At 36.5% G+C, this 15,927-nt stretch overlaps 1 protein-coding gene across 1 annotated transcript in view; it reads right to left on the reverse strand.

Annotated features, from left to right (window-relative positions):
* Positions 1-15,927, reverse strand: part of LOC148956224 (DNA-dependent protein kinase catalytic subunit-like) — a 495,889-nt gene that overhangs the window by 125,563 nt on the left and 354,399 nt on the right. Inside the window, exons 33-34 of the mRNA XM_089099625.1 lie at positions 15,300-15,449; positions 3,590-3,844 (exon numbers count right to left, since the gene is read on the reverse strand). Of these exons, the coding sequence (XP_088955751.1) occupies positions 3,590-3,844; positions 15,300-15,449 (405 nt within the window). The remainder of the gene's footprint in view (positions 1-3,589; positions 3,845-15,299; positions 15,450-15,927) is intronic.

Genomic DNA, 15,927 nt, shown 5'->3' on the forward strand with positions numbered 1-15,927 from the left:
TTCTGTTCCTTTTAAGTTTTAATGTCGCTCCTTACTTTCAGTTAAAAAAAAACTTGTTTTTTTTTTATTTAATTACAAATGGGTCCACAATCCAAATTGTCGTCAAGGTGTTTTCAAGTTCGTTTTGCACTCTTACTCTGGTTTTAAGGGTTGGAAAGGCTACTTGAGACTTGAGATAAATTGTCGAAGTTTTGAAGAAAAATCAAAGGTTTGGCCTTGGAATGAATTTAAGTTGTGGGAACCACCTGCTGTCAGAGAGAATAAAAGTCTAAGCAAACATTATTGTCCCTAGTTGAAACAATCAGAAATTACCGCGATTATGCCCCCCCCCCATCAATCCCACCCAAAGGCAAAGGAACAATTTGGGCTTCACTGAGATGATACAAATTCTGAACAGATGTCAAATAATCCACAAAAAACAACAAAACAAAAACTTTAATTAATTTTAAAGAAAAAAAAATGCAAAAACCACATTTGCAATAATTTAATTATTTACAATTTTAAAACGCCACAACTTTTCTGTTTTATTCTATTTCAGTCAAAAGTAAAAATTGTTAATACTTGAATAAAACTTTTTAAACGTTAACTGGTATTTTTTGAAGCAGCAAGTTTAGCTTCTAGTGAACTCATAAAAAAAATTGAAATTACGCCCCTTTTGTCATAGTATAAAAAAAATAAAGCAAAAATACCACGTTTACAAAATAACAACCAACAATATCTCGGGATAAATAAATTTACGATTCATTTAGTGTTAATATTTTAAACGGACTTTTTTTCCCTTTTAATCCTATTTCATTTATAATAGTGAGACGTAACGCAGAAATAAAACCTTTAAAATTACAATTTTTTCAACGTTTATGTTTCGGTTTCAACGTAACACAAATGGCGCTCATGCCTTTAGAGGGGTTTGAAAGGGATGACAGCTCAAATCCTCATTGTAATAATTTTTGCTCGTGTTAAGATCGACTTTGTTATCTGACTTTCTTTTTCCTCGTTTGAGGTTTTGATATCGCTTTGATTTTGGTTCTTAAAACATACTTCAAGGCTTTTTTCTATAATCAATTATAATAAACGGAGCTGAACTATACGGAGCCGAACTCTGGGGGCATGAACCGGCAGAACAATTGGAATCAATTCAGCTGCAACACTTTAAAAGATTAATTGGTCTTCACGTAACGACCCACAATCAGACAATAAAAGGTTACCTAGGAATACTTCCGCTGAGAATGAGTAGATTAGCACAGATGATCCGGTACTGACTAAAAGTTTTAAGTCTGCCAGAAGATAGGTTAGCAAAAGCAGCTTATGTGGAGATGCTACGGTCGAAATGTAAAAGATCGTGGCTGTATCAAATAAAAAATGTTTTGATGGAGTAGGATTATCCTATATTTGGAATGAGGGGCTAGGACCCTCAGATCAGGATGACTCGTTCTTGGCTATGATTATAGAAAGAATAAAAGACCAGGAAGTCCAAATGTGGACCCAGGCAGTTAAAACATCTGAGACATTAAAGTTTAATTCCCGAGTAAAAGAGATATTTGGATTTTAATATTATTTTAAACTAGGATTACCAGGGGAGACATTAAGGACTTGGTTTCAGATCCGAGCGAGTTGCCTGCCACTAAAAATAGAAAAAGAGTATTCGAAAGAAAAAGGATGGCCCCAGATGCAAATGCGGATTACTCTTGCCCCAGATGTAACCTTGGTATTGAGGATGGGGCCCATAATCTCGCTGAGTGCCAGCAACATTCTCTTTTAAAGGGAAAGTATTTTGAGGCTGGTAACTTGGAGTTCCCAGGGATCCTGAAGACAACTGTAAAAAGGACAATCAGGCAGCTATGTAAATATGTAAATGAAGCGTTGACATCAATGAGTGAAACTCGATATTTATGTTATATTTCTTGTAGAGTGAATTTAAGAATACTGTACTGTATGGCCTATTTTTTGGCTTATAATAAATTATTATTATTATTATAATAATAAAGAAGCCTCAGCCTCATTAAATATTGTATTATTTTATTGCGAGGGATTTCTTTTAAAGCTAAACTTTATTTTTTTTATTAATAAATATTATAATAAAAAAGTTCAGGAACGACTGAATTCTGTCTCTATCATATTCCTTTTAATGTTATGGTGCTATTCCCACTAATTTCTTTGATAACGTACTTCCTCTTCAAAGTGCTGGCACAAGTTCAGTGAAGATTAACAAACATTTTCGGCGAATTATGAACTTACTTGTTAATGCATCCATATTTGTTTTGCACTTTGAACCCACTACCAAACAATCGCAACAATTTTATACTACAATCTTTAAGCGATTATATCAAGTTACATTAAATACTTAAATTGAATAAAATAAAATAAATCTTGATTAATTAATTTGGCTGGCCAAAAACTGGAAAAATAACACTAATTAGACTTTATAGACAATAGACAATAACTAATACATAAATAAATATCAAATTTGTGCAGGTATGCCTACGCCTTAGATTTAGCCTTGGGTCGATACAATATTTGTAGTTTTCCCAAATTATTTTGACATAACATGCAAATACTGATACATCAAAACAACAAAAACAATAGTTCACGAGAGTAGAATATTGGGAACAATTTAATTGAATAGATAGTTTTTTCTGTGATTACCATTAGAATAATAGCAACAAAACAACAATAGTAGCTGATGAGGATGGGGTAAAAAGTTATAACAAACTGCATATAGGGGAGAAAAAACGCCCCTAAATTTGATTGGAAATTAACTTTTTCATTTATAGCAAAGATAATTGACACAAAACGATGTTTTGGCCATAAATTCATAAAAGTGAAAACGAATTAAAAGGAACATCTTATTGAAATTGAATAAAACAAATCAATATATATATATATATATATATATATATATATATATATATATATATATATATATATATATATATATATATATATATATTATATATATATATATATATATATATATATATATATATATATATATATATATATATATATATATATATGAGACTAATTGATTACATATTATCTGACTAATCAATTAGTTAATTAGAAATTAATTGATTATATCGGGCTAACTATTAGGTAAAAACGGGGCTTTATTAATGTCTTAAAGCTGGTTGTTACCAAAGAATAATAGTTAGTAGCCAATTTAAAAAAAAAGAAACTGGTTAGTAGGACCTATTCTTCTTTAAATAAATTGGCTGACATAAATTGAAAAAAGGTTTAACCAATCTAAGAATTATGACTAATTTGATGCGTATTTGACATTTCTGAGCTAAAAAATCAGACTGCTCTTGGGAAAATTCTTAGTGTGCCAATACCTCAATCTTAAAGGCTACCAAACATTATCTTATATAGCAAAAGGAAACCGAACTATTTAACTTAACCTTTTACAGATCGTTTTCTGTTTCAATCTTGATAACAAACAATGAAAGAAAAAGTTACAAAACGTTTTATTCCATCGTCCTGATGAGGGTGATGTTCATCATGTTTATGAGGGTGAGAACATCAGGTTTTGGCATATCCTTTCATAATGGGCATGAAGACATACACACAAAGCAAAGCCAAAAATCCTTACAAAAGTCCCTTCAGAAGAGCATTTTTCATTTGAAGTCTTGTTTGCTCATATTCATCATATTCATTTGCCTCATTAGAATTGAGAAACATCTCAAAGGCCATGATGAGAAAATTGTAAGCCTCCTTTCTGCAAGACCGAACAGTGAAACTGTCAATGTTCAATACAACTTTGATTAACTCTTTCATACGGCTGTAACTTAATTTTCCAAACAGCTTTTGTATGAGACGAAGAGCCGCTTCTTGAATTGCAGGTTCCCTGTGGACAAAAAAAAAATTACAAATACATATGCACAATACAGAAATACAGAGTAATATTAAATAAACCGAAAAACACTTCAGAACAGTGAGCTTCTAGGCTAAGGCTCACCTTCCAACAGCCCATGGAAGCATTCGGAATTTAACAACCTAATAACACAAATACCAATAACTGACCACAGGAAAAAGCCACCTTCAAGGCCATTACACGAAAAGCTGCATCAGTTTCTTTGCTACCTTTTACCAAGCATTCAACACTCCTCGACCGAAAAGGTCTTACTAGAGGCGAAGTTTGCAAAGTTTTGCTGTCCCGTGTCCATATATTGTGCTGTCACAAGGAAAAAACACGAGAAAAAATATGAAAAAAGTCAATAAAGAGTGATTCTTATTTTAAAACTCAGATCTCGGTTTCTAGGTTATTTGTTAGGCTACTAGTTTTAAGAAGTATATTGTTCATCTTTCACGTCGTTTCGCGAATCAGACTTGCAGCAAGTTTCCTCTGTTAAAAGCAGGGCTGATTTTAATGAATAGATGAATAAGTTATTATCCATTACAAAAGCAACAAAATATCAATAATAGAGTGCAAAAAAAAGAAGAGTGAAAACAATTCAATAGATTGCTTAAAAACAAGCTGATAAAAGGGAAAATAAGACCAACGTAGGAAATAGCTGAAACAACCCTGAAGAAGGGTATAAAAATTCTAGTGTGATGGTTCAGACAAGACACGAAACACTTCCAGGGATCGTTTATGCAATTCTTTTATTTTTGATAAGAAAATAAAAACAAGCTCTCTTGCATTGTTCCCACTTTGTCCAACCGACAAAGCAGACGCGAAGGCACACAGCTCGGTCCAATTATCTAAAGGAGGACACACCAAGAACCGAGTACTTGAGGAAGAGCTTCATCCGACGTTGCACTTCTATCTGGAACAATCTTCCTGGGGATATAATACCTGCAAATCCCTCTGTTGACTCCTTAAAAAGAAGGTTCAACAGACATTCAAAACCTCGAGGTTTCAAAACGAGGTTTAAAAATTAAAATAGCGGTATATCAGATACCTTTACGTACCTGGCGCCGCGAATATAGAATAAAAAGTACTGGATTGCAAAAAAGTTCTAACTTTAACCTTCTTGAAGGAGACAAAAATAGGATAATATACGAAATACATTTATTTTTGAATAAGTATCACGGTGATTTATCTATTTTGTATGCCTCTGTATTAGAGAGGCGATCGATTGATAAGCACCCATTCGTGCCCTTCGACATGCCGTTGACATTCCTCCTTGAGGCTTGAATGACAATATTTGTCTTGTTGTAATATGTCCTTTTTGTTGTATCTTTAAATGTTAATTGAGTTTTTATTTATTATTTAAGTGCTCTGCTTTTTCCAAAAATGTTGTAAGCAGAATACAGTAAATTATTATTATTATTAATTAAGCTAGTATATCAGAGGAAATAAAAAGTGTAACAACATAAAAAGTGCATAGACGTTGTAGCCCTAAGCAATAGAATTTGCCTATATTACTTTTTCAGTGTTATAGAGACTTAGGTCTCCTGCTGGGCGCTACTCGGCAGAAAGAGTGTCGTCTACCTCCTCCATCCGCTTCAGTTAACGGCAAGGGTTTGCACTTTGCTTGGTCTGATGTTTTTCATCGCCATGGACTCGGACAGGCTGTCGGACAATCGTTTCTTCGGCCATTCACGAGGTCACTTTCAACCGGCTTTCATAGGGTCAAAGTCAAAGATCGTCTTTGCGGGTAAATGCAAGGGCATTCAAAGTAGGCTTCCAAACCATAGTAAGGCACAATTTCATAGGCAGCGCAACAGACCTGCCTAAGTAAAGAACGATGTTGGCACAATGTATTATTTTTTCTTTTTTTTTAGACTAGGGCTCTTCATATCGAAGGAGTTGTCATAGAAACTTCAAAAAGGGCTTATTTGATTAAATATTGGAAGGGCTAGTGCCCTTTTTAATAGTCGAAAGTGATTGAAGGGCAATTAACCCCCCTCTCACGCCCACGCTTTCCCCAAACACCCAATAAAAATTTTGAGAAAGCCATTTTGTTTAACGTAGTTAAAAAGCCTCGAAATTATGTCTTTGAGTAAGACAACCCCTCATAGCCCTCAGGAAAAGTTATGCCCTTGGGGCACAACTTTGTAAGTAAGTTAGTAAGTTATGCCCTTGGGGCACATAAATTTTTTATAGAAAGCGTTGTCGTGGAAACATCAAAAAGGGCTCATTCAATTGGAAATTAAGAGGACTAGTACCTTTGTTATCGGTTAAAAGCGATCGGAGGGCAAATGCCCCCCCCCCTACAACGCCCATCATTTCCTAAAACACTTCCAATCAAAATTTTGAGATAGCCATTTTGTTCAACGCAGGTAAAGGTTCTGAAAATTATGTCTTTGAGGATGACAAATACCTCCCCCCCCGCCCTCAGGGCAAGGGTTGTAAGATATGCCCTGGGGGCATACAAGGTTTTTATAGAAAGCGTGGCCATATAAACTTCGGAGGGAGCTCATTGGCTTGATAATCAGAAGCTCTAGTGCTATTTTTGAGATTCAAAGTGATCGGAGGGCAGCTACCCCCCCCCCCGAAATGCATCTAATGGAAATTTTGGGATAGCCATTCTATTCAAAATAGTGTAATATCATATAACAAGACTTTTGGGGTGTAAAGAAACCCCCAGGGCCTGGGGGCAAGGATTGTAAGTTATGCCCCGGGGGCATTTAAGGTTTTTATGGAAGGGATGGTTGTATAAACTTTAAAGGAGGCTCATTTCGTTGAAAATTGGAAGTTCTAGTTTACTTTTAACAGTCAAAAGTGATGGAGGGCAGCTACCCCTCCCCCCGACACACACACACACACATGTAGTATTGTCCCGAAATGCATCTAGTAGAAATTTTGGGATAGCAATTCTATTCAAAATAGTGTAAATATCATATAACAAGGCTTTTGGGGTTTAAGCAAACCCCCAGAGCCTGGGGGCAAGGGTTTTAAGTTATGCCCCGTGGGGCATTTAAGGTTTTTATGGAAGGGATGGTTGTATAAAGGTTAGAGGAGGCTCATTTGGTTAAAAATGGGAAGTTCTAGTTTACTTTTAACAGTCAAAAGTGATGAAGGGCAGCAATCCTCCTCCCCCCCCCCCAACTAACCCCCTTCACCAAACGAATCTGACTAAAATTGCGAGATAGAGATTTGCGCAAAATAGTCCAAAGAACATATAACAATGCCTCTAGGGTTGATACAACCCCCCAGGTCCCTGGGGATAAGGTTGTTAGTTACGTCCTGGGGTTATATAATATTTTTATGGAATGGGTGGTCATATAAACTTCAGATGGGGCTCACTTGATTTGAAAATGGAAGTTATGGTACCCTCTTTAAGAGTCAAAAGTGATTTGAGAGCAACCAGCCCCGACCCACACTCATCAAGCATCAACACGTCGTTTTTTCTGAAATACATTGAATAAAAATTTTTTAGACATTCATTTTATTCAAAATAGTCCGAAGATCATATAACAAGGCTTTTGGGGTTCATACAAACCACCAGAGCCTAGAAGCGAGGGTTGTAAGTTATGCCAAGGGGCATTTAAGGTTTTTATAGAAGGGATGGTTCTTACTTTAGAAGAGGCTCATTTGGTTGAAAATTGGAACTTCTAGTTCCTTTTTAAGCGTCGAAAGTGATGGAGGACATTTAGCACCACCCCTCCACGACAACCCCTCTTTTCACTAAACGCATCTGATTGAAATTATGAGATAGTGATTTTGTTCAAAATAGTCCAAAGAACATATAATAATGCCTCTAGGATTGACACAACCCCACAGCGCCTTGGGGATAGGGTTATAAGTTATATACCAAGAGGGTATATAAGTTTTTTATGGAATGGGCGGTCGCATAAACTTCAAATGGGGCTCAATTGATCTGAAATTGGAAGTTATAGTGCCCTTATCAAGAGTCAAAGTGATTCGAGAGCAACCAGCCTCCTCCTCTTCAAACTCATCATTTCCCTTAACACCTCCAATCAAAATTTGGAGATAACAATTTTGTTCATCGTAGTTGAAAGGTCTGGAAATTATGTCTGTGAGGAAGATCCCCCTCCCTACAGCTCACAGGGAGTTGTAAGTTATGCCCTGGGGGCGTATAAAGGTACTTATAGATAGAGTGGTGGTATATACTTTGGAGGGGACTCATTGGATTGGTAATCAAAAGTTCTAGTGCACTTTTTAAGAGTCAAAGTGATCAGAGCGCAGCTAAACAAACACACAAGCACGTCGTGTTTTCCCGAGATGCATCCAATAGATATTTTGAGACAGGCCTTTTATTCAAAATAGTCCTAAGGTCATATACCAAGGCTTTTGAGGTTGATACAAACCACCAGGGCCTAAGGGCGAGGGTTGTAAGTTGTGGTTCTTATAGAGAGCATGGTTTTATCAACTTTAGAGGTGGCTCATTTGGTTGAAATTGGAAGTTCTAGTTCTCTTTTAAGAGTCAATAGTGAAGGAGCCCCCCCCCCCAACTAACCCTCTTCTCACCAAATGTAAATGATTGAAATTGTGCGATGACAATTTTGTTTAAAATAGTCCAAAGAACATATAACAATGCCTCCAAGGTTGGAACATCCCTCCAGAATACTGGGGCAAGGACTTTAAGTGATGTCCTGGGGGAATATAAGGTTCTTATGGAATGGGTGGTCGTATTAAATTCAGATGGATCTCATTTGATTTAAAATTGGAAATTATAGTGTCCTTTTTAAAAGCCAAAGTGATTTGAAAGAACCCCCCCTACACCCATCATCTTCTATAACAAACATCCAAATAAAGTTTTGAGACATTAAGTGTTTGGTGATGTCAACCTCTCCCCCCCCCCCCCTAAGGCCTTAGGGCAAGGGCTGCAATTTATGCAATTTGTTCATTGTTTAAAAATAGTATATGTTATTGAGAAGAAGTATGCATGTTTGACTTGTACTTTCCCAAAATACAAAGGGCATTAAGATGAGTCTTTCGGGGAATGTTGAGGGGAGTTTTGAACTACATCATAACATGTTATATGTATATGGATTTTCAAAAGGGTGTCCCTCAGGAATGACTGTGTACATTAATTTGTAATTTTCAAGAAATGATAAGGGAGATTACCAAAAAGGCAATATTTGCACGCTACTACAACTACAGCTACTGCTGCTTCAACTACTACCAAAAGTACTATTACTACTACCACTAATATCGCTAAAAAAAAATTCTTCTGTAGTAAATACTACTGGATATTGAAAACAATATCAGAGGAAACGTCGAAGGGAAATTTGAACTAAATCAAAACATACTATGTGTATAAAGATTGCTGATACGGGCGTATCAGCAATATTTTTAGAATGGCTTATCATTCCAAGGGGAAGCTCCAGGGACATCATGAGTGGGATGATCAGTTGATTAAAAGGAGAAGTATAAATGCTGCTACTGCTGTTGATACTACTGTTACTACTGTTATTACTAATAATTATACACTAGTACTGTTACTACTGTTCCTACTACCACCACTACTACTATGATACTAGTACTATTAGGGCTACACGTATGAAAATGAAAATTTGACAGAATTTTGAGGGGGAATTTAAACTAAATCAAAAAACACACTATGCACATGTAGATTGTCAAAAGGGCGTAAATCAAGAAGTGATTTGGGTATTAACTTGAATCTTTTGGAGAAAGATTAAAGGGGAAGATTGTCTGACAGAAAGGCAACATATGCTTGTCACTACTAACTCTAATACCACTGCTACGTTGCCTTGTGCTACTACTGCTACTGAACTACTCCAACTACTACTTCAATTGCAACAACTTGTAAATTTAGAGTCTTAAGGTGGAAAAGGCGTCAAAAGGGTGTCAAAAGTGCACATCAACAATATTTTGGAACGGCTTAACGTGTCAAGGTAAAACTTCTGGGGCATCAAGAAAGCGATGTATAGATAATATTAGATAATATAGATACTATTAATAGATAATAGTACTATTAAGGCTAAGTCTATGAAGGTAAAACTTGAGAGAATATTGATGGCAAATTCGAACTAATAAAAGACACTATGTGCATTTAGATTGTCAAAATAGCGTATCTTAAGAATTGATTTGTGTATTAAGTTGGAACTCTCAGAGAATGCTTAAAGGGGAAGATCAACTGACCAAAAGGCAATATATGCACACAACTACTAATACTACTACCACTGCTACATTTACTAGTTTTACTACTACTATTACTACTGCTCCAACTACTACATCTATCGCAACTATTTGTAAAGTTAAGGGCATTAAAATTAAAATTTCAAGAAGTATATGAATACAGAGGTTATCAAAAGGGCATACCGACAATACTATAGCAATGGCTAAGTGTATGAAGTTGAGTAGTTATGCTACTGCTGTGACTACTACTACAACTATGCCAAAGGGTATGAAGGTGAAATTTTCAGAGAAGATTTCTGAAAGGTTTTTTTGTAGTGATGACAACCTGACATCCGTATGCAGGTTGTCAAAAGGGCATATCAGCAATATTTTAGGAACAGTTTCGTATGTGAAATTAAAACTTACAAAGCTTGTTGTGAGGGATGTTGAACTAACCAAAAGACAATATTTGCATCATAATAATACTGCTTCTACTCCAACAACTACTACTATTACTACTATTATTATTATTGCTACTACTACTGCTGCTATTAAAGCTATGACAACTACTATTAACTCTACTCCTACTGCCACTACTATAATTACTGGTGTTACTAATACTACTAAATTTAAAAGTATTAAGGCGAAAATTTTTGGCAATATTGTAACAGTATTGAAATAGATCGCATCACATTATGCTCACATAGGTTATCAAGAAGACGTATCAGCAATACTTCAGGACAGGTTACTGGTGTTAAGTTAAAAATTTCATCGTGTATTGAAGGGGATGTTGAAAAAAAAAGCTGATATGTGCATACTGCTACTAATGCTACTACTGCTACTACACAAGCTAAGGGTATTAAGAGTGAAGCTTTCAAGGAATATTTAGGCAGATGTTGAACTAAATCAAAACAAATTGTCATCATTTAGATTGTCAATAGGGTGGCAAAGCAATATCATAATAAAGGCTTAAATTATTAAGATGGACCTTTCAGGGTAAGTTGTAACAGATTTTGAACTAGCCAGAAGGCGCTATGTGTATACTTTTGATACTGCTTCTACGGTTACTGTGAGTACTGACACTTAAGGGTATTAAGTTGCAACGTTTAGGGGGAGTTTCAATTAAGCGAAAAAACTATACGCATGCACGCATTAAAAGGGTATATAAGCGATATCATAGACAGCGCTCCTGTACCATAGCAAGCTGCTGTATCATATCATTGATATTGTAAAGGAGCTAATTTGGTTGAAAATTCAAAGTTCTAGTACCCTTTCTAAGAGTCAAAAGTGATTGGAGGGCAATCAGCCCTCCTCTTTACCTCATAATTTTCCAAAACCTTCCAATCAAAATTTAAAATATCTATTTTGTTCAGCATAGCTGAACGGTCTTGTAACTGTATCTCTTGGGCTGTTGAATAGGTCAACTCCCTCCGTTATGCAAATTGCCCATTATGTCAAAAACTAAATGTTGCCTTAAGATTAAATCAAAATGCACTATGTTAATGCTAATTCCCAATAAGGCATCTCAGATGTGTCCCAAGAACGACTGATGTTATTATGTTCAAGCTTTCAGGGCTACATCTACAACTACTTCTGCTCTTAAAATTTAACCGAATCAAAATAGTGTAAATGAATCCAAGCTATCAAAGAAACTGAACAGATTTTTTTTTGCGCATGGTATCAAGTTTTCTATTTCAGGTCAATTAGAGGAGGTATGAAACTAAATTAAACACTACTATTTCTGTCAAGATTCTTAAAAGGGTGTACGTTGTGAAAAATTGCTGAAAAATTTTCTCCAGCATACAAATACTAGGCCAAACTATAAAGTCCTATATATATAAAAAAAGAAACGATTTAAACCATTATTTTCTTTTTCCCAGAAAAGACTGTGTCAATATAAAAAAAAACAGAAATTAAATATAGAAACTTTTTCCACAAAATAAGTTTTTTAAAGGAAAGTGAAGAGCTCTATTAAACCAAAAATGAACTAAAATATAATCAAATAATCTACCAAGCGTAAAAATACCACAAGTCAGCATCGATAAATAAATGAAGCCCAAAACGATCAGAAATTTATTGTAATTTCTGTTCGTTTTGGTTTTATTTATTTATCGATGCTGACTTGTGGTAGTTTTACGCTTGGTAGATTATTTGATTTTATTTTGCTTATTTTTGGTTTAATAGAGCTCTTTACTTTTTTTTGAAAAACTTATCTTGAGGAAAAAGTTTTTTTTCAATTAATCTTCACATAGATCGCATCTCCCCGAGCTGCAAGCATGGATATCCAAAGAGTCTTCCGCCATGGGCAGGTTGAACCGTCACCTTTGGCGAAAACCACCGAATATCAGCCATTCAAATAAACTGCGAATAGTCAACGCCTTCGTTGGTTCTGTGATGCTTTTCGGAGCAGAACCATAGACATAGACACAGATATATTTTATTAAACTTGCTCATTTTAGCACTAAAAGCACTAATACCGAGGGTTTTTACAAATATGACAAAGTTAAATAACAAATACGACAGCAAAAAATGAATAAAACCATATTACTTTTCTTAGGATTTGTTGACCATGTCTGTAAAAAAGGGGTCAACAAAAAAGGGGCGTAAACCATGGCATACATCAGCCGCAATCCTAAAGTCCATCGATGCATTCCAGTCAACGAGCCTGAGATGGATCGAAGGTCCGCAGTGGTTTTACTTCGTGAATAACGATATTCTTCTGCAGTATGAATGAGGACTTGAGGATTATTTTCTGAATTTCATCTTCTTTATTCCCCAGACTCCCTCAGTACAGGGACTTCATAATTTAGATTTCAAAAGAGAATTACTAGCCGTTTTACCTTATACTAATCAATGCAGTGATTTCCTGACCACCAATATCATCCCAAAGATCAGTCATTGTCTCTTTACCCTTATACTAACAGGGTAAGTCCCTTATACTAAGAGGGTATATTACAATAATATAAGGTAAGTCTTTTACCTTATACTAATCAACGCAATGATTTCCTGGCCACCAATATCATCCCAAGGATCAGTCATTGTCTCTTTACCCTTATACTAACAGGGTAAGTCCCTTATACTAATAGGGTATATTATACTATTAGTACTATGCAGGGACATTATAGAGAGCAGGGACAGATATAAGCAGTTGAAGCGTGCTGTAGAAAAAGCCACCCGTAGAGCCCATCGCACCTACATTAAAGACAAATGTGAACAGTGTGAGGCTGATTTTAAGAGAGGCGATTCATACTTCATGTATAAGAGAGTTCGTGAGCTAACAAGCAAGAAAAACCTCAGTTCTTGTACACTGCTAGATAAAAATGGCTCTCAGATACAAAGCACAGAAGGTATCCGATCGAGATGGATGGAGCATTTCAAAGAAAAGCTTAATCCTGATATCTTTCCAAACTCTGCTGTCCTGGACCTCTTGCCCGTTACTGTCTCAGATCCCAGCCCACCTCCTCTCCGTTCTGAGGTCGAAGATGCAATCCAAGCGCTGAAGACTAACAAGGCCCCTGGCCCAGACGGGATACAGGCAGAACTGCTGAAAGTCCGGTGTGAACCACTTATAGATCTTTTCCACAAGATTGTATCCGGTGCCTGGCAAAAGAGTCATTTCCCAACTTCTTGGTGCGAAGCCACAATTGTTCCACTACACAAGAAGGGGTCAGAGGCAGTATGTGAAAATTACCGTCCTATTAGCCTAACAAGTCAAACTGCCAAGATCTTCACCCGAATTATACTCCAACGGATCAGAGCCGTGTCATCCTTAGTCATCCAAGAATACCAAGCCGGTTTTCGCCCTGGGAGATCGACCGTTGATCAAATTTTCACTGTTCGCCAAATTTTAGAGGAATATCTGGAATTCGGTCGCGGCCTGTATCAGCTCTTCATCGACTTTAGGCAAGCATTTGACCTTATTTGAAGAAATAGCCTATGGCATATCCTTCTCCATTACGGAATCCCACGAAACCTAGTAGATCTTATCAAGGATATGTACTCAAAATTTGGGAGTCGTGTCATGACTAGTGAAGGTCTCACTGACAGTTTCCAGACTTCCGCAGGTGTCCTTCAAGGATGCCTTTTGTCTCCAGAGCTGTTCAACCTTTTCCTCACAGCAGTCTTATCCCTGGTGGAGACAACTTGTGGCGCACATATAGGGGGTGTTCAGATAGATAAGCTAGCCTACGCCGACGATATCAACGAAATGGCTGAAACACCCGAGGATCTACAAGCCGTTCTTAACGACGTCTTCGAAGCCACTAGTTCTTTTGGAATGATCATAAATGTATCAAAAACAAAGGCTATGTGCTGCTCACGAAAGCCAAAGGATACAGTTAAGCCAGACCTGAAAATTAATGGAGAGAGTATCCAGTGGGTTGACGAGTTCCCTTACCTCGGTAGTCTGATCACCAGCGACAACAGTCCATCAAAAGACATCAAAAGACGTCTCGCCCTCGCGAGTTCCAGTTTCAAGGCCCTTATGCCCATATGGCGAAGCAAGGATTTGTCTCTGCGGCTTAAGACACGACTTTTTGATACCCTGATCACCCCCATCGCAATCTACTCATGTGAAACATGGACACTGAAGGTAAATGACAACCGTCGACTTGCAGCATTTGAAACTAAGTGCCTCCGCCGCATCGGCGGGATCACTTACCTTGATAGAATCTCAAATGTCGAACTTCTCGAGCGCCTTAAAGTACAACAAACAATTCTCATGAAGATCCAGCTCCAACAACTTCGATGGCTCGGTCACGTACAATGGATGAGTCGGTCCCGTCTCCCAAAAATCACCTTTGAAGGCCAAATTCACGGTTCTCGTCCTCGTGGTCGTCCCCCAAAAAGGTGGAAGGAAAACTTTGCACCTCACCGCCTCTCGGACCTTCTTCGCCTAGCAAAAGACCGTGAAGCATACAGAAGGCACATCCACGCCGTTACGAAGAAAGAGGCCCCAAGACGACCTTCAAGGACGGATGGGACTTAAGTAAGTAAGTATATTATACTAATATAAGGTAAGTCTTTTACCTTATACTAATCAATGCAATGATTTCCTGACCACCAATATCATCCCAAGGATCAGTCATTGTCTCTTTCTCCTTATACTAACAGGGTAAGTCCCTTATACTAATAGGGCATATTATACTAATATAAGGTAAGTCTTTTACCTTATACTAATCAATGCAATGATTTCCTGACCACCAATATCATCCCAAGGATCAGTCATTGTCTCTTTACCCTTATACTAATAGGGTAAGTCCCTTATACTAATAGGGTATATTATACTAATATAAGGTAAGTCTTTTACCTTATACTAATCAACGCAATGATTTCCTGACCACCAATATCATCCCAAGGATCAGTCATTGTCTCCAGTCCTGTTATGAGACACTCTATACACCACACCTTTGCATCACCATATTGAGAGCCAATAATTGCTGAGATTTGGCTTATATATCTGAAAAATCACAATGACAATGAACAATAACAATTGAAAACAATAATTGAAAAAACAAATAAAAATAAACGAATATAAACAAAATTAACAATTTGCAAAAAAAAAACAAAAAAAATAAATAATAGTTGGAAAATAACTAGCAAAAAATAATATACAAAATTAACAATTGAAAAACAACACATAGCAATAAACCAAACATTAATTGAAAAGTAACAACAATAAACAAAAATAACAATCAAACAACTAAGCCAAAGCTGTATTTATCAGTTTAACACAGAACCCGAAACCTACGGTTTAAGAATTTCATCAGTCAATTCTTTGCCATAATATAAAGCATTTTTCATCTAATAAAAATCCCTTTAAGTGTACAATCATGCCAGAAATAAACCACTTCATATTTGTACGTAATTTCTATTTCTGAAGATTTCGTAATAGACTTTGCATGACTCTTAATCCTCCCATGCCGAACTATTATTGG

This window comes from Artemia sp. Qi Xiang Cuo, chromosome 1, assembly GCF_049724085.1.
Source record: "Artemia sp. Qi Xiang Cuo chromosome 1, ASM4972408v1, whole genome shotgun sequence".
Lineage (NCBI taxonomy): Eukaryota > Metazoa > Arthropoda > Branchiopoda > Anostraca > Artemiidae > Artemia > Artemia sp. Qi Xiang Cuo.